Source organism: Triticum dicoccoides, chromosome 2A (assembly GCF_002162155.2).
Source record: "Triticum dicoccoides isolate Atlit2015 ecotype Zavitan chromosome 2A, WEW_v2.0, whole genome shotgun sequence".
Lineage (NCBI taxonomy): Eukaryota > Viridiplantae > Streptophyta > Magnoliopsida > Poales > Poaceae > Triticum > Triticum dicoccoides.
In genome coordinates, this window is record NC_041382.1 from 106297826 (window position 1) to 106318499 (window position 20674).

The following is a 20674-nucleotide window of genomic DNA, read 5'->3' on the forward strand; positions in this document are numbered from 1 at the left end:
CGACCAGGAGTTGTTAGGAGGCTCCCAGGCAGAACGTCTTGCCTTTTCGATCATTGATGTTATTTGTGCTAGCCTTCTTAAGGAAGACTTGTTTAACTTATGTTTGTACTTAGATATTCTTGCTTCTGCTGACTCATTTGTATTCGAGCCCTTGAGGCCCCTGGCTTGTAATATGAAGCTTGTATGACTTTAATTTGTATCTAGAGTTGTGTTGTGATATCTTCCTGTCAGTCCTTGATCTTGATCGTACACATTTGCGTGTATGATTAGTGTACGATTGAATCGGGGGCGTCACACCTAAAGAGCCCCGAGGTCGGAAGCCGGACACCTGGAAGACCCAAAAACCCTTCGAAGTCGGACTCACGGGGACATTCCACGGTATTCATCAAGACAAGAGGTGCCCGCCCATGTTCTCATTCCCGAAGACCAAGATTCTCAAACTCTATACACTCTCGAGGGTTACTGATGGTGCAATACACCGGGGGTGGCTTCTCGAGGGTAAGCCTAGCAGCAGGCTTGCCCTTCGGCCCATGCGGCCTGGGCAGAGCATGGCGAAAGGAGGGAACTCAGAGGCCTGGATAAAGCTCTAGATCATCTTGGTGTGCAAGCCAAGATGGTGGTGGTATGAGCTCAGATAGATCCACATGTAAACCCTAGCCCCTATTGTCTATATCAGCCGGGCTAGCCATTCCCATCTATAACATAAACTCATCTCTCGTTAGTAAAATGCACATCTACACTATAACCCCCTCGTGCGAGATGCTACACCATGACTACAAATCAGAAGCATATTGTAGGGTATTACCTCAATTCAAGGGCACAAACCTGGGTAACCCCCTTGTGCGACCTACCCTCTGGTACTTTCATTTGTGTTCGCCACCCTACCGAAGGTACTAATGGTTTTCCAAACTGACATATCTCTTTTCTAGTTTATTAGTTCCACATTAAAAATCATAATAACTAAGGATAACTTTATTAAGTGTTAGACAACATATTAATGTTACATGTGGGATCCTCATGTATTTTCTTGATTTCAAGGTATTTTTGTGAGAAAACTTCCTATCTATTCATTCTCAATCATGACAGTGCAAAGAACACTAGAGGTAATAAAAATTACAACCAGGTCCATGAAACCACCTATCGATGACTACAAGCACTAGAGCAAGCCGAAGACATGCCACCGACATCGCCCCTCCCTCGCCGGAGCTAGGAAAACCTTGTTGTAGTAGACAGTAGGGAAGTCGTCATGCTAGGGCCCCATAGGACCAGCGCACTAGAGCAGCAACCATCGCTAATGAGGAAACTTGTAGATTGGAAGGACGAAACATGTAAACGACCAAATGAAGACGAACGAAGACTGGATCCAAATAGATCCAGCGAAGACAAACACCGACCGAATCCCGCAAGATCCGACGAAGACACACCTCCACAATCACTCCAATGAAGCTAGATGCACCTTCAGGATAGGGATAGAATGTGGGAGACATTATTCCCACTAAGGGACATCGCCGCCGCTACATATCCCCAACCAAGATGTTGAACCTCCGAGAACAGTGTCCCTCCCACAGGTGGGGGCCGAGGTCCTCTGCACCTCCATGCCCAAAGGCCATTGAAGATGAGGCGGACCGGCGGCGCCGCGGATGGGAGGAGGAGGAAATCCTTTTTTTGTGAGGGAGGAAAGAAAAGTTGTTTCTTGATTTCAAATTGATAACCAAAATTAGAAAATTTTGTTCTACTTAAGCTAGATTTGCACATTTTCAAAAACAATATGGGTCTAACAAACCGGGGAGCATCGATGCACAATAAGCATCGAGACATTTGGACAACCTGTGATAGAAAACAAGAAGGGAAATTTTGTAGCACCACAACCTTTTCTATTTCCTTTCCGATAAATATTTGCCGCACATGCACATGCTATGACAAATTTTCTCGCACATGTTATAACATATATTGACTTCATTTTTTTTACTGGCCATCTCTATAGCCCGACCTTGTTGAACAAATCTGATGTTATTTTTTTTACTGATTGGTCAAATAATCATGACTTAAACTCTTCACGGTGGTGCAGTGCCAACTAGATGTACTACTTACATGAGCATTAAGTAAAACTAGGTGATTGCCCATGCGTTGTAATGGGGAGATACATATTCTAGTGGTTCAACATCAATCATGCTCGGCATATACATTACACGATAGTATTCTAGAGTTTGATAAGATTTGATTTCAATATGGGTAGGGGGAGACAAGGAAAGTTTTCATTTAGTGGATGTTTTGGTAAGATTTGATTTTTTTTTGTATGGAAGGGCAAGGCAAGTAAGTCTGGGTTTAGTTGCGGTTTTGGTAAGATTTTTTTATTTGCTTGAGGTAAGCATGACATGATTTTGGTAAGATGTGATTGACCTTAATGCAGAACATGGTTTCCAATTGGACAAGGAAAGGAAAACACCAATTTGGTTCAGATTATTCTAAACCAAGGGGAGGGGGCGATGAAACCACATTTGATGACATACAAACACCAACTCCCCTGTAATAGTATGCAATGGGATCATACATATTCTAGTTGTTCAACATCATTTGTGTCCGACATACATTACACCCACCATATTCTAAATTTTGATAAGGTTTGATTTGATTTAGGTATGGTTAGTGTAAGGCAAGGAATTTTTTCATCTAGTTGAGGTTTTGTTTAAATTTTTATTTGATTTGATTGAGTTAATGTAGGACATGATTTTCTTAAGATTTCATTGAGTTAATGTCGAACATGGTTTCCAATAGGACAAGGAAAAGAAAGCATCGAATTAGTTTACGTTAATCCAAACCAAGAGGGAAGGAGGACCAAACCACATTTGGTGACGTACAAACACCAACTCCCCTTAAACAAAATCACTAAGTAGGGCCATCCTTTGCAAAGGTCACACACACACCTCCTTAATTAGGTGGTGACAAGTGGTGCATCGTATGCATGCCACTTGTCGCAACCACAAAGTTTTGTTGGGTTTCCTCACTCCACGTGTGGAGGATGGGAAGTTGTCTATTTGTGTTTTTCTTCTTCTTAAATTTGTTTTCCAAAATGATTTATCTCGTCCAAATCATGAACCATTTTCACCTTTGTGTTTCTCACATCAAGATTTTTAAAACTAGATCCCATGTTGATAGATTTTGACGAACTTCTTTCCTGTCCTCCAAAACTGTACATAGCCATGCTTCGAAAATTGTACTAAACAACAGTTCAAAGTACTCAATGAAACCAGGAAAATGTGTTTTAGTTTTTTGGGAAGTACAATTGTGTTTTTGCATGCGAGTAGCACAAGTGTGCCTCATAACGAAACCCAAACAGATTAGAAACCAGGAAAAATTATAAAATCAAAAGGAAACCAGAAAACAAAAAGTGTAAACCAAAAAATCAGAGTCTGAAAAAACCAGAAATAAAAAACCAGGAAAAAAAGAAAACAGAAAAGTGGAGACCAAGAAAGGAAAATTGAAAAAACCAGAAATTAGTAATAGAAAAAGGCGAAGACAAAATACCAAAAACCGAGAGAAATACTAAAAATTGTATAAGAAAAATTAAAGGGCATGGGAATAGATAGAAACTCTTGAATCAATGAGAATTTGGTTCACCCCACACTTACCCATCATGGACAACATGCTTTTCCAATTTCGGATACCGCTCCCCCATTGCATAAAGTAAACATAGGGTTTTTCGAGAAAAACCAGAGTACCTTGTCTCAAAAGGTACTCTCGTACTAGGGAAATGTTCCCTCATTGCTCTAACACCCATGCATAATATTGACTGAATTGTCTCACGCTCACAAAAGCACACCCGTGCTTCACTTTTTCATAGAAGCGCAATCTTACTTTACTTTTAAAAGAAGTGCTTCAAGCCATGGGGTTTATTTTTTTCTTTAAGAAAGCACAATTATGGTTTCACGTTAGAAGCACAACAACGCTTCACGCGGAAACATAACCATGCTTCACGCGAAGCACTAATGTGACTTTTCTGCTTCTGGCAGACACGGGAAAAATGAAGAAACAAAAAAACACGAAAACAAAAACCCCAAAAAATGATAATAAAAAACCCAAAAAACATAAAAACCGCAGAAATCAAGAAACCAACGAAAAGCCGAAGAAAAAACCATCCGATGTGTGCTAGGGCAAGCCCACATAGAAACAATGTCTGCTTGGACACCCAACAAGAGGTGGAGTACCCCCAATTAGTTGCTCCTTTTAATAGTAGAGATTGAGAGAGAAACATAATACACTATAGAAAAATCACTTGTTGCCGTGTATTTCCTCGTAAGTTGAGTGTAAAAACACGGCTTAGGCCTCCCTCTCGGGTTACGGATGTGCCACGTGGCACCATCGTTGTTGGCTGTTGGCCGTCATACTGCTTTTTTCGCCGAGAGCCACGTTTTTAACCCTGACTTATATATAAGCCGACCGCCCGTGAATTGACACTCAGCTTACAAGGCCTAAGCTGGAATAAATGAAGCCGGGCCATATGCCGAGTGTAACACTCGACTTATACTTCGCCCAGGTTAAATCGGGGTTCGCTGAATATGTTTCATACTCGGCCTCATCTTTTTTATGTAGCGACAAAGCGACATGTCGAAAGTAAATTGCCCTCATGAGCCCATAGTCCGGTAAATCCATAAACAACCTGAACCAAGGCAGTGTGTATGGCAAATGACCAAATAGATCTTTGCAAGGTCATTCTACAGGCAAGCCTAGTAGTATTAGCCTGATTATTGACAGCAGATTACTAGTAATGCTTTAGGCTTGGGTCTCTGTATTAGTCTAATATGTCATTTTTTCCATTTTCCTTTCTCATAAAACTGCCACGCACTCCATGCTAGCCAAACCAGCCGCCATCCCCTACAGAGAAGGGAATTAGAGGCAACCAGAAGTCCAGATCTACTCCCGCAAAAAAAAAAGGCCAGAACTACCATTAACTTGTTTTAGAACAACCGTCAGCTAGGCATATTGCTTCGAAGGAGTAAGCAAGCACTCGGACTAAGAATGAAACATATAAGAAATCATAACATAAGATACACGTAGGTCGCCGTTACATCATAGTAGATTGCTCCACTAACTACTTAGTACTTCCACTAGAATCATGTAGCCCCTTTATTAGGAGGCGCCTAGTAAAAACCCTACTTTTTTTTTTTTGAACAAAAGACGGGTCCAGAAGGACCCTGATGCTGCATTAACACTGAACATGAAGTACACAGCATTTTACAGACGGACCCAGAACTAACTGCAAATAACACACTGGTCCCTGTCTTTTACAAAGAGGACCCCAACAACCAGATAAGAAAAGCAATCGGGTCCTTGACATCTTCTGCACGGCCGTAACTTCGCCGTCGCCGGGGACATTGCCACTTGGGACAACTAAGCTTCCATGGCACCACGCCATAGACTCCGTGCAGAAGATGAGCTGCCTCCCTTTAGGCATCTTGGCCGGGAGGAAGAAGTAGAAAGGCCGCCCTTCGGCCAGCATGTACGATGACGTGATGGAGCCGGCCGGCCGCCGAACGCCGTAGCTGGCGCCAAGGCCACTCCCAAACAGCCACCGGATAAGAGCACTGACCCGATCTGGTTCTCCATCTCTTCTACTCTTCGTCTTCACCACCACGGCGACGCCACGAGCTAGAGAAGTAGCGGAAAGCCTCCAGAACAGGGGACCAGACGAGCTTATTGGTGGATGAGCCAGCAGCACGCCCCTCGGCAGCGACTGGCCGCCAGCCAGCCTTGCCTGAGACGCAGCCGCCGTGAGCCACCAGCCGCTGCTCGTACGCGGCGGCGGCGCTCTCCACATCGGCATACAGCCATACGCCACATGGGCACTACTCGACCTCAACCTATACCTAGACTCTATATACATAGGACAACGCCATGCACCTCTCCCGTCTCCGCTCCGGCCGGCGTCGCCGTCGGAGAAGATAAGGGATCGGGCCGGGAGCGGTGGAACTCTCTCGACTCTCAACGGGGGCTGGTGTGGAGTAGCTCCGCCTTCTTTACGTAAAAACCCTACTATGAATGAGGAGAAACACAAATGATGTGAAATAGTGGAATGAAGAGACTAAAAAATGCGTGCTGGGCTCCGATTCTAGGTTGTTCGAAGAGGAAATTTAGGGGTATCCGCCACTGCCAGATCCGGATCCGCTACCTCCACCGCCGCCGGACCCACCATTGTTGCTGCCGCCGCCACCGCCACCTGTTCCAGCACCGGTTCCAGTGGCATAGCCTTGACCATAGGAGCCAGTGCTACCTGTCTGTCCGCCTCCAATGCCAGAGCCAGAACCAACTCCCATACTTGGACCTTGAGCTACGCCTCCACCTTGGCCACCACCGTTGCCGCTACCTCCTCCGCTGGCATTGCCTCCAGAAGTGTCATCGCTGGCAGCCTGTCCAGCTCCAGCGCCATTACCACCTCCATTTCCACCGTCACCGCCACCACCGCCGTTACCACCACCGCCAGCATCAGAGTAGCTCACACCACCAGCAGAAGGAGCCGGTGCGGTGGCTATGCCACTCTCACCATATCCTTTGCCAACACCCTTTCCGGCTCCAGATCCGCTCGACCCATCTGCGCCACCACCTCCACCACCGCCCCCACCTTGACCATCAGCATTGGCGTACCCATTGCCACTAGAGGCTGACGCCGAGCCACTCGAACCAACAGCGTTGCCACCGCCAGAGCCGGAACCGGATCCGGATCCACCTTGAGAACCACCGCCAGCACCGTGCCCCCCTCCTCCACCAAGTCCCTTGGCAAAGTTATACTTGTTATCGGAATCTCCACCACTCTCTCCATACCCCAAGCCACCACCTCCTCCGGCCCCATGCCCCCATCCACTCCCACTCTCACCCGGCAAGCTGCCACCGCCGCCGCTTCCCCCGCCTCCACCTCCAGCACTTGAGCTAGCCGGCATCCTCGAAGCATTGGTGAACCCAATGCTCATCACGAGGACAACAAAGCCAAGAGCTACAAGCTTAGTGCTAGTAGCCATTGTGAATTGTGACCGAGAACTCGGTGGAGTCTGAGATGAGTTGGGTGTTGAAAGAAGAGAGGGTTTCGTGGGTTTATATAGTAGTGGAAGCAGTGCATGCGTGTTTGCTGCTGAGTATTGGATCTTACACGCAGAAGGCGCGCACGGTAGCATGCATGCACACCGTTGACTGCACTGAATGCATCGATCAAGCAAATCTCTACATATCTTTCTTTAATCTCTAATTAATTGATGAGAACTGGTCAGCTGTCGAAGGGACTGAAGATACGTACTGACGCTTGGTTGAGGATTGGGATTCCATCTCCTGACAGACAGATTAATTAATTCTTCTCTTGATACGACCACATGTAATTTAAGAACCATGATGGTATTGTTTTGATCGATACTGATGATGTGCTTTCTGGGAAAACACCCGTAATCTAGTTTTGGGTTGCCTAAAACCCTTAAGTTTTAGAAAAACCTTTAGAAAACGTCTGTGTTGCAAAAAATTTTGTGTCAGTTATTTTCATTTAGATTGGTTCTTATGTGTTGAATCATAAAGTTCAAACCCTATACTTAGGTCCCTCCGAATGCTCCGCCTTATACAGGTGCTAAGCCTACCATATAGATGGGGAAAAATGATGTGACAAGTTAATTAAGAGGAGAGAGATGAGTGTGATGATCCCATAAAAAAACAATGCCAAGCGCGTGAACCTAGGTAAAACATTTAATTGAAAGAAGACCACCAATGCATGAAGAACTTTAGTTGCTAAATCATTAAGACTACCCACAGTGGGGGTAATATAGATGATAACATCACACATATCTAGACAAAATAGATGATGTGGCCAGTAACTAATGAAGAAAAAGAGAGGCATGTGGTACTCCCTTCGTCCAGGTTTATTAGACCCCTCTTATTTTGGGCTAAAGTTTGACTTAAAAATTTAACTAACAAAATATATATTATATGTCACAAAAATTATATTGTCGGAAAGCTCTTCCAAATACAAATCCAACAATATAAATCTTTTATATCATATTTTTAGTAGTCTATTATAGATGGTCAAAGCTTGACCCAAAATATGAAGAGGCCCAATAAATCAGGACGGAGGTAGTAACATAGCTAGTTACTCATATTATGAGTAACATCACACATATCAAGACAAGATGTGTCTATAACATAATAATTAATAAATGAAGTGTTGCATGACACCATCCATATGTTACTCCAAACTGGAGGTACTAACATATGCATGTTACTAATCTAAATTACTCCCCATTGTGGTTAGTCTAAGACTACCCACAGTGAGAGTAACATAGATGGTAACATCACATATATCTAAGCAAAATAGATGATGTGGCAAGTAAATAGTGGAGAAAGAAAGGCGTGTGGTAACATAGCTAGTTACTCGGCTGGTTATAGTGGGACTAACATAGATAGTAACATAGATGCCATATAAGCAAAAATAATGATGTGACAAGTAGTTAATGACGAGAGAGGCAAATAGAGTAACATAATATGTTACCATCATATAATGCTTCCCAATGCAAAATGATTCTACAAAGTAATAATGAAGACATCTATATTAACACATCTATGACCCTATCCACTATGAATGTAGTAACATAGACTAGTAACATATGCATGTTACTCGTCTAAGTTACTCTCCACTATGACTAGCCTCATAGTATGAGTAACATCACACATATCAAGACAAGATGAGTCTACAACCTAATAATGAAATATTGCATGACATCACGCATATGTTACTCTCCACTACAGAGGTAGTAACATAGACTAGTAACATATGCATGTTACTACTCTAAGGCCCTGTTTGGTTCCAAATAAGTCACCCAACTTATAAGTCATAAGTTGCTCCACCCCAACTTAAAACTTATAAGTCACCCTCTTTTGCATGATTCCCACCACCTTTACATAAAAAAACAAGGTGGGAAGATGTGCTCAGGTGACTTATAAGTCCGGTGACAACCAAACAGGCGTGACTTATAAGTCACTGGTTTTAAGAGTCGGGTGACTTATTGGAACCAAACAGGCCCTAAGTTACTCCCTACCGTGGCTAGTCCGAAGAGAGAGCTTAGCTACAAGAAGCTAAGCACTTATATGCATTGGAGAGTATAGTTGCTAAGCTATTTAATGTGTTTAACACCTCATTTAAGCACCGGTGTATTGGCAGCAGCATGTGCATAGGCGAAAGGATCGGATCGCAGATACAGATTGATATCTTGCCTCGAGATTTGTCCCTCCGCCACGTGAAAGAACGTGACTTCCCTTGATCGATATTATGACCTCACGGTCGATTGCACAGTGACCCATGCATGCAGGGAATCCTTTGACATTGCAGTTATGCATGTCACTTGACCATTATCAATCATGAACGCCGCGGATCTATATAACAAGAAGAACAAGATACATACAGTACGTATACCGTTCCTAATGCATTGTCTTACTGTTAATTAGTACCAACAGAAAATGATGTATTGTATGGTTTTGTACTTTTGTTTAAATAGTGAGTAACAACTTAATGAAACAGTGACTCGCCTAAACCGTAAGGTGCATGCATTACCATAACACCAGTACTCCTACATCTTACTTCCTACAAGCACATGAACTTGGCATGCGGAAGATGGAGCTGTGCTCTGACCGTCCGACGTCGGTTTTCGCCGTCGGTGCATGCAGTTTGAGAAAGGCTCCAGCTAGCCCCACGCTATAGCCACTAGACGAGTAGAGTTAATCTTCTGGTAGGCGGCGAAGGAGAGTGCTCACTTAGATTAATTGCATACTACTCGTAGGATTTAAAGCTAACAGCGGCGACCTAGGGTTTATAACACTCTAACGCGTCCTCGAAGTTCAGAAATTAGACCACGTAGTACTGTAATATACAGACAGGAACACACTTGGAATATGCTATCTCACCGAGAGTTGACCTACCATAGGCTTACGATTTTGTATTCGATTATCCACCAGCATGCGAGATCCTAATTACTAGCAAAGCCATTGTTCCTAAGAAGGCCATATTTCTTAATTGATAATTCATTCATCATCTATTATGTCAGTGCAAAGAACACCGGAGGTTACAAAAATTACAATCAGGTTGATAGATCACCTAGCGACGATTACACACCCTAGAGCGAGCGAAATGGCGTCGTCATCATCGCCCCTCCCTTATCAGAGTTGGGCAAACCTTGTTTTAGCAGGCAGTCGGGAAATTGTCGTCTTAAGTCCTCAAAAGACCAACGCACTAGAATAGCAACCCTCGACGATGGAGAGAAACTTATATCGGAAAGATCCAACCTAACACCACATGAACGGACGAACGTAGACTGGACCCAAATAGACCCATTTAAGACCAGCACCGACCGGATCCCTTGAGATTAAAGTTACCTGGAACTTCATGAGAATTAGTTTAATGATTTTCGTTAGCATGTTAATACATTGCCCCTCCAGCATCTTACATCGATCTTTAAAAGTTTAGATCTTCATGTTATTGCACACAAGCGAGGTGAGAGAATGTAAGAATATTTTAAATATTAAAGTGATCCATGTAATTTACGAAGATAATTCCAATTATATGTCATCTAGCGCAATGGTTACTAGACATGAGTGTTATAATTATCGGTTTAAATACCCTCTTCTCTCCCTTCATAAAATTAATTAATATGGTGTATATGTGTGTATACATCTTCATATACAAGTAGAGCCTATATGTATATGCACTACAAGAAAACAATTCTATGCCGAGTACCAAAATACTCGGGGGAACCCGAAAAGTACTTGGCAAAGACCGTTCAACATACCCCTGCCCGGCAAAGCAGCGTATGCCGAGTGCTGTTTGTCGGGTACTCGTCAAAGGCTTTGCCGAGTGCAACATGGGGATGCTCGGGAACGTAAAGCTTACCGACGACCGGCTGACGAAGACGATGGTGCCACATGGTACCTACCTTTGTCGAGAGTCTGTCGGGAATGCTGGACAAAAACAGTGCACCACATGTTTTGCCATGTGACACCAGGCTTTTCCGAGGTAATACTCGACATATATGTTTGCCGAGCACCGGTGCATGACAAACAATTCTGCCAGGGATTCCTATGGGCTACCATGTGTCTCGTAGTTTGCCAAGTGTCAAGCACGAGCTGCTTGGCATATCCTCTTTGCCGGGTACCGGTGCTCAACATGCAGTTTTGCTACGGATTCCTAGGGTCTGCCACGTGTCTCATAGTTTGCCAAGTGTTACCCATGGGCCACTTGGCATATCCTCTTTGCCGAGTGCTCTACCAAACACCCTTGGCAAACCTCCTACACCGAGCAGTGCCATTTGGCCCCGCTTTTCCATATTGGTCTTAGTTTCATGTGGGTGGTCTTTGATGGTGTTGTTTGGTAGTGTGGACAGCGACGATTCGTGTTTTTTGGTTTGTTGTCTTCTTCTCCGTCCGCCGAAGCATAACGAGTTTTGGCTTTCTTGGAGAGCTAGTGAGAGGTCTCAATAGTTATACTCTATAGCTAGATCTGCTCACCAGTGCGTCGTCGCCAACATCTTTGTCTCCAACCGGCGACTTTCTAGAACTACGTCAACAACGACACTCTTATCCTAGCTCCGAGAGTGTCCAAAGATTCAGAGGGATGTCGGGCTTGCCCACAGCGCGCGGCCGACAAGTGCAAGAGAAAAACAACGTCGTTGTACCAAACGACTGTGTGTGTTATTTTCTAGTTTTTAATGATGGCCTTGTAAGGGTCGGATGACTATAATATATGGTGGTGGCCTTCTCTTCTTAAAAATTTGCCATGACCGGCCTTCTTAGAACGGAGACACATCTCTGCGCCCATATACATACATACCCGCAAGTATATGAAACTGAAAAATGTGCGCGGTAAAGACGACTTTGAACGCTACAAAATTTACTTGATTCCACGTTGTGAACCAAAATTAGACAGATTTACTGTATGGAAGCTAGATTTGCATATTTCCAAAACAATCAGGCTTTCAAAACAGGATTTTTTTTTCCAATTTTTATATGGGTCTAAGAAACTAGAGAGGAGGGAGTACGATGCACAATAAGCATCCACATATTTGGACGGCCTGTAATAATAAAACAAAAAGGGAAATTTTGTAGCACCACGGCCTTTTCTGTTTATTTTTTCCATAAATATTTGTCGCACAAGCTCATGCTATGACAAATTTTGTTACACAACATGCAATGACATATAATGACTTCATTTGGTCAACTTAAACCTGGCCGTTTTTGTAAACCTGACTTTGTTAAATACTCCTGCCGTTCTATAATTCAAACTATAACCACGACAAAAGTTATGGAATAGAGGGAACAGATTTGACTAGGACATACATCATCCGCGGTGGTGCATCATAGTGTAGACACATACAATATTGCAATGTCAACTACTCCCTCCGTCTACTCTCTCAGGAAAAAAAAACACTTATGTTTTGCTGACTTGACATAGCATTAAATAAAATTAAGAGAGAAACATAAGAGTACGAGCTCGTGGGTCATCCATAAACAACCTGGATCAAGGCCATATATAAAAACAACCAGATATAGATCTTTGCAAGGTCGTCGAGCCTACATGCATGCCTAAATTATTGTCAACGGGCTGTTGGCGCCGCCTCCATGCAGCACCGCTTCTTCTTCCTCCTCTCAACTCTCTCTTCTCTCTTTGTTTCTCTCACGAGCACACGGATGGAAAACACTCAAGAGAAACACATACACACACAAGCACCAAGAGAAATCTAATGGCTTTGCAAAGGCACTCCCTTGATGGCACACCGTCGCTACATCTTTACATCCGCCCTCACGGCTCCACTTTTCTCATTCATCAGTCCAACTTAAATACTCAGTACAAGTGACCCACACGTAGCAAAGGCAGCTACCTGCCCGGTTCTCATGCCATGCACCACACGACTTGATCCACTAACCAACTAACTCACCCACTAACAAACTCCATGCGGCCACTCTCCGTCACGCACGCCCAGCTAGCTACCTGGAATATCTCCATGGCCTATGTGACGTGACTAACAAACTATGCATGCATTTGACTCGGCTAAACACACTGACCTACACACAAAATACTAGCTTGCATTAACACACATGAAAGCGTCTCTATGTATGCACATTGCCGCAGCTACTACTATATGCATGACTTGAAAAACATGAAATAATCTATCACCAAGATTAACCTAACACGGGCTACCAGTGCTTTGTGCTTTGGGTCGCTGTAATTGTGGAATTTGTCCTCTTTTTTTCTTCTTATGTTTCTCATAAAAACTGCCACGTACTCCATGCTAGCCAAACCAGCCACCATCCCAAACAGAGAAGGAAATTAGAGGCAACCAGAACAACCATTAGCTTTCTTATTAGAACAACCTTAGCTAGGCATATTGGTACCGAAGGAGTAACCAAGCACTCACATTGACAACGAAACATATCAGAAATCATAACATAACGTATTCATAGGTAGCGATTACTCCCTCCGTTCCCAAATATAAGTCATTTTAAGGATTTCAACAAGTGACTACATACGAAGCAAAATGAGTGAATCTACACTCTAAAATATGTCTCCATACATCCTTATGTAGTAGTCCATTTGAAATGATTAAAACAACTTATATTTAGGAACGTAGGCAGGACATGTTAGTAGATTGCTACTTAGTACATCCACTGGAATCATGGAGCCCTTTATTAGGAGGCGCCTAGTGAAAACTCTACGAAACACAAATGATGTGGAATAGTGAAATGAAGAGATTGGAAATGTGTGATGGGCTCCGATTCTAGCTTGTACGAAAAGGAAATTTAGGGGTATCCGGCACTGCCGGATCCGGATCCGCTACCTCCACCATTGCCGAACCCACCATTGTTGCTGCCACCACCGCCGCCACCCGTTCCAGCACCGGTTCCGGTGGCATAGCCTTGACCATAGGAACCAGTGCTACCAGTCTGTCCGCCCCCAATGCCAGAGCCAGAACCAACTCCCATGTTTGGACCTTGAGCTACACCTCCACCTTGGCCACCACCGTTGCCGCTGCCACTTCCACTGGCATTGCCTCCAGTAGTGTCATCGCTGGCGGCCTGTCCACCTCCAGCACCATTACCACCTCCACTTCCACCGTCGCCACCACCACCGCCAGTGCCAGCACCTCCAGCATCAGAGTAGCTGACACCACCAGCAGAAGGAGCTACAGCCGGGGTAGTTGCTATTCCACTCTCAGCTTCTCCTTTGCCAGCACCACTTCCAACTCCAGATCCGCTTGACCCATTTGCACCGCCACCTGCACCCCCACCCCCACCCTGACCATCAGCATTGGCGTACCCACTGCCACTAGGGGCTGACGCCGAGCCACTCGAACCAACACCGTTGCCACCGCCAGAGCCGGAACCAGATCCGGATCCGCCTTGAGAACCACCGCCAGCACCATTCCCCCCTCCTCCACCAGCTCCCTTGGCAAAGTTATACTTGTTATTGGCATCTCCACCACTCTCGCCATATCCCAAGCCACCACCTCCTCCGGCCCCATGGCCCCATCCACTCCCAGTCCCATTCGACGAGCCGCCTCCGCCTCCCCCGCTTCCACCTCCAGAACTGGAAGAGCTAGCGAGCATCCTCGAAGCATTGGTGAACCCAATGCTCACGAGAACAACAAAGCCAAGAGCTACAAGCTTAGTGCTAGTAGCCATTGTGAGTGAGCTCGGTGTAGTGTGAGATGGATTGGGTGTTGAAAGAAGAGAGGGCTGCGTGGGTTTATATAGTAGTGGAACCGGTGCATGGGTGATGCATGGATGATGAGTATTGGATCTTACACGCAGAAGGCGCGCGAGCTTTGGGTTGTGAACTGAATGAGTGATCCCATGAGAAGTTCACTAATCACAGTAGCATGCATCGTTGATTGCACTCCCACTGCATTCATCGATCATGCAAATCTGTGCATATCTTTCTTTAATCGGTAATTAATTGGTGAGAACTGGTCAGCTGTAGAAGGGTCAGAAGATACGTATACTGACGCTTGATTGAGATTCCATCTCCTGACAGACAGATTAACTACTGTAATTATTTTCTCTCCACCACATGAAAGAACGCGACTTGCCTTTACTCGATACGCACGCATGAACTGGAAGCCGTGGTTCACAGGGAATCCTTTGACATTGCACTTAATGAATGCCACTTGACCATTATGAATCATGAACACCGCGGATATATGGAGAAAAACAAGATACGTACAGCAAGTACACTTACCGTACGTAAGGCATGTGTTTACTGTAATTACCAACAGAAAATGATGTAATGTTTTTGCTTAAGTAGTGACTCCCCTAACCGTAAGGTTCATGCATTACATTAACACTGGTACTCGTAGAATCACATGAGCTTGGTATGCGGAAGATGGAGCCGAGCTCTGACCGCCCATCTGACGTCGTTCTTCGTCGTCCATCGTCGGTGATGCAGTTTGAGAAAGGCTCCAGCTTAGCCCGTAGCTATAGCCACCAGGTGAGTAATCTTATGGTAGACGGCGAAGGAGAGTGTTGACCTAGATTAATTGCATACTACTCCTAGGGTTTAAAGCTAGTAATACAGCTAGCTGCGACCTAGGGTTTAACGCGTCCTCGAAGTTCAGAAATTAGACCACGTACTGTAATATACAGACAGGAACACACTTGGAGTATGCTATTGCTATATTTGGGATCGTTATGGCGACGCAAACGCCGAGAGTTGACCTACCCCAGGCTTAGGACTTCGTATTCGATTCTCCAGCTACCATCTTAACTAGCAGGCCATCTTGAGTATGGTTAATAGTATAGCCAGCTGCTGGCTATAAGCCAGTGTCATGTCATATACAGTCCATCTTATAGCCAACATGTATAATATTAGATTAAAGAGTGTATTATTTTTTTATTATGTGGCCCATCTTTCATTTTTATAAAGTGTCTAGAGCATGTGCTAGAGTTGTGAAGAGCCTGTTTACCTTCTCTCTCCTCTTTTCTTTCCTCCAACTAAGCAGAAATATATTAGTTTATTTCTTATAGCCCGACTCAGCTCTATTGTACTTGCTTTAATTGACGGGATCCGATCTTTAATATTTTATGATGGATATAGGTAGATTAGCATGTTTCCATTACCGGAGATGTGGTTAATCCATTGCCCCTCCATCGTTGCAGCTCTACACACTACCATCGATGAAATGTGTGGCCTTACTGCCGTGCTCTATGGCTGGAACCCTCCTTCTATGTCATGTCAATCTTTCTCTCTCAGCGATTCTCACCTATTAGAATAATACAAGACACATCATCGATCATTCAAGGACCTAGCACTCACACGAGGAACGACAGAGAGTTAACAAGGTTCATCAATATGGCTACATCCATAGAGTCTGACTATGAACACTCAACATGTTTTGCCATGTGACACTTGGCTTTTCCGAGTGTCCATGTGTAACACCCACGATGCAGCTATATCTCCAAGAGCCCGTTTCTCTTCTCTCTTCTCTTCTCTCTTCTCTTCTCTTTCCTCCAACTAAGCATAGATATATTATTCTATTCCTTATAGCCTGCCTATGTCATCCTATTATACTACTTGCTATAAGAAGACCATTTTTCTTAATTGGTAATTAATTCGTCGTCTATCATGTCAGTACAAAGAACACCGAAGGTTGCAAAAATTACAACCAGGTCGGTAGATCACCTAGCGACGACTACACACTAGTAGAAAACAGGGCTATGGTCCAGGCCGGGTCAGCCTATTAGTCCCGGTTCAGTCTAGAACCGGGACCAATGTAGGCATTGGTCCTGGGCCCAGGGGGCCGGCCGGGCCACGTGGGCCATTGGTCCCGGTTCATCTGGACCTTTTGGTCCGGTTGGTGGGATGAACCGGGACCAATGGGCCTCGCTCCTGGCCCACCACTATTGGTCCCGGTTGGTGGCTTGAACCGGGACCAAAGGCTCCCCTTTAGTCCCGGCTCATGTCACCAACCGGGACCAATGAGGTGCCTATATATACCCCCTCACGCAAGAGCAGAGCATAGTGCTCTATTTTTTCTGGCCGAGGGGGAGAGGGCTTTGTGGTGCTCTAGCTCACCTCCTATGCACATGAGGTGTTCGATGGAATGCCCGAGCCACACTACTTAAGCTTTCTCCTCTCGAAGCTCGACCTCCAAACTCCATTTTCCTCGAGATTTGTCTAGATTTAGCGGTCCGTCACGCCCCGTCCCGTCTTCACCACCGTCGATCACCCACGCCGATCTCATCACCGACACCACCGTGGTGAGCCTCTTGTTCTTATCTTCTTTCTGAAAGGAAAAATATTCTTACTTGTATGTTTAGATAGATACTTGTATCATTTTCTTACATTTATTATTGCATCTTATATAGTGCGATGGTTTTGGTATCCGCCCCCGTCGGCCCTCGTCCTGTCTATGATTCGGATGTGGTATGTATATTATCTTTATAACTATTGGTTCATTTACTGTTTATGAAAATTATGCCGACCAACGTGACATAGATTTTATTTATCTAGGATGTATGTGAATCGGAAATGCCAACCGACCCTATTGTCGAGAGGTTAAATTTAGTTGAAGAAGAAAACAATTTGTTGAAGGAAAAAATAAAAAAAATTGAGGAGGAGAAGATGATATTGGAGTTGCATGTTGCGGATGTCGTCGATGATCACAAGATCAAGATGGACGCAATGCGCTTGAAGATTAGAAAGATTAGAAAATATGCCATTCATACCAAGGCTTGGTATCATTATGCCGTTGGATCAATTGTTACCTTGGTTGCGATTATGATCGCATTTTTTTTCGCATTGAAATGTTTTACATAGTTTCAATGTATGGTTTAATTAATTAGATGCTCTGGAGAGCTATATGTTGTTAGATGAGAACTATGTATGCACTTTGGTTTTAATGTGATGATGAACTTCTATTAATTTGGACACTTAATTATATATAATGCACGCAGATGAACCGGCAATGGATGTACGGTGACAGACACACCCGCGAGTACATTAAGGGCGTGCATGAGTTTCTCGATGCGGCTGAGGCAAACAAGCAGAATGGTTTTATGTGTTGTCCATGCACTGAATGTGGGAATACGAGGTCTTACTCTAACCGGAAAGTCCTTCACTCCCACCTGCTTTACAAGGGTTTCATGCCACACTATAATGTTTGGACGAGGCACGGAGAAATAGGGGTTATGATGGAAGATGGCGAAGAAGAACAGTACGATGACAACTATGTGCCCCCTGAATACGGTGATGCTGCAACGGGGGGAGCTGGTGAATATCAAGAGGAACCAGACGATGTGCCCAATGATGCTGCCACGGGTGAAGCTGCTGAAGATCAAGAGGAACCAGACAATGTGCCCGATGATGATGATCTCCGCCGGGTCATTGTCGATGCAAGGACGCAATGCATTAGTTAAAAGGAGAAGCTGAAGTTCGATCGCATGTTAGAAGATCACAAAAAAGGGTTATACCCCAATTGCGAAGATGGCAACACAAAGCTCGGTACCGTACTGGAATTGCTGCAGTAGAAGGCAGAGAATGCTGTGGCTGACAAAGGATTTGAGAAGCTACCGAAAATATTGAAGAAGAAGCTTCCAAAGGATAACGAATTGCCCGACAGTACATACGCAACAAAGAAGGTCGTATGCCCTCTAGGATTGGAGGTGGAGAAGATACATGCATGCCCTAATGACTGCATCCTCTACCGCGGTGCATACAAGGATCTGAACGCATGCCCGGTATGCGGTGCATTGCGGTATAAGATCAGACGAGATGACCCTGGTGATGTTGACGGCGAGCCCCCCAGGAAGAGGGTTCCTGCGAAGGTGATGTGGTATGCTCCTATAATACCACGGTTGAAACGTCTGTTCAAAAACGAAGAGCATGCCAAGTTGATGCGATGGCACAGTGAGAACCGAAAAGAAAGATGGGAAGTTGAGAGCACCCGCTGACGGGTCGCGGTGGAGAAAAATCGAGAGAAAGTACTGGGATGAGTTTGCAAAGGACCCAAGGAATGTATGGTTTGCTTTAAGCGCGGATGGCATTAATCCTTTCGGGGAGCAGAGGAGCAATCACAGCACCTGGCCCGTGACTCTATGTATGTATAACCTTCCTCCTTGGATGTGCATGAAGCGGAAGTTCATTATGATGCCAGTTCTCATCCAAGGCCCTAAGCAACCCGGCAACGACATTGATGTGTACCTAAGGCCATTAGTTGAAGAACTTTTACAGCTTTGGAATGTTAACGGTGTACGTACGTGGGATGAGCACAGACAGGAGGAATTTAACCTTAAGGCGTTGATGTTCGTGACCATCAACGATTGGCCCGCTCTCAGTAACCTTTCAGGACAGACAAACAAAGGATACCACGCATGCACGCACTGTTTAGATGACACTAAAAGTATATACCTAGACAAATGCAGGAAGAATGTGTACCTGGGACATCGTCGATTTCTTCCGACCAACCATCAATGTCGAAAGAAAGGCAAGCATTTCAAAGGCGAGGCAGATCACCGGAAGAAGCCCGCCATGCGCACCGGTGATCACGTGCTTGCTATGGTCAATGATTTACACTACGTAATCTTTGGAAAGGGTCCCGGTGGACTAGCTGTTCTGAATGACGCTGAGGGACACACACCCATGTGGAAGAAGAAATCTATATTTTGGGACCTACCCTACTGGAAAGACCTAGAGGTCCGCTCCTCAATCGACGTGATGCACGTGACGAAGAACCTTTGCGTGAACCTGCTAGGCTTCTTGGGCGTGTATGGGAAGACAAAAGATACACCTGAGGCACGGGAGGACCTGCAACGTTTGCACGAAAAAGACGGCATGCCTCCGAAGCAGTATAAAGGTCCTGCCAGCTACGCTCTTACGAAAGAAGAGAAAGAAATCTTCTTTGAATGCCTGCTCAGTATGAAGGTCACGACTGGCTTCTCGTCGAATATAAAGGGAATAATAAATATGCCAGAGAAAAAGTTTCAGAACCTAAAGTCTCATGACTGCCACGTGATTATGACGCAACTGCTTCCAGTTGCATTGAGGGGCCTTCTACTGGAAAACGTCCGATTAGCCATTGTGAAGCTATGTGCATTCCTCAATGCAATCTCTCAGAAGGTGATTGATCCAGAAATCGTACCAAGGCTAAGGAGTGATGTGGCGCAATGTCTTGTCAGTTTCGAGCTGGTGTTCCCACCATCCTTCTTCAATATCATGACGCACGTCCTAGTTCATCTAGTCGACGAGATTGTCATCCTGGGGCCCGTATTTCTACAAAATATGTTCCCCTTTGAGAGGTTCATGGGAGTCCTAAAGAAATATGTCCGTAACCGCGCTAGGCCAGAAGGAAGCATCTCCATGGGCCATCAAACAGAGGATGTTATCGGGTTTTGTGTTGACTTCATTCCTGGCCTTAACAAGATAGGTCTCCCTGAATCGCGGTATGAGGGGAGACTGACTGGAAAAGGCACTCTTCGAAGAGACTCAATAATATGCAGGGACGAATATTCTTGGTCTCAAGCACACTACACAGTTCTACAGAACTCTACCTTGGTGACCCCGTATGTCGATGAACACAAGAACAGTCTGCGCTCCAAACACCCGGAGCAGTGTGACGACTGGATTACATGTGAACACATCTGGACTTTCAGCAGTTGGTTGGAAACACGT

General features: G+C 44.9%; 2 protein-coding genes across 2 annotated transcripts; both read right to left on the reverse strand.

Annotated features, from left to right (window-relative positions):
• Positions 1–5011: 5011 nt before the first annotated feature.
• LOC119353644 (glycine-rich cell wall structural protein 1.8-like) lies at positions 5012–7045 on the reverse strand. The gene is made up of 2 exons (XM_037620286.1): positions 6027–7045; positions 5012–5149 (listed from the first exon to the last, which is right to left on the reverse strand). The coding sequence occupies exon 1, from the start codon at positions 7008–7010 to the stop codon at positions 6129–6131; it is 882 nt and encodes a 293-aa protein (XP_037476183.1). The 5' UTR covers positions 7011–7045; the 3' UTR covers positions 5012–5149; positions 6027–6128.
• A 6399-nt stretch (positions 7046–13444) lies between these two features.
• LOC119353645 (glycine-rich cell wall structural protein 2-like) lies at positions 13445–14720 on the reverse strand. Its single transcript, XM_037620287.1, has one exon. The coding sequence runs from the start codon at positions 14689–14691 to the stop codon at positions 13810–13812; it is 882 nt and encodes a 293-aa protein (XP_037476184.1). The 5' UTR covers positions 14692–14720; the 3' UTR covers positions 13445–13809.
• Between the last annotated feature and the right edge of the window lie 5954 nt (positions 14721–20674).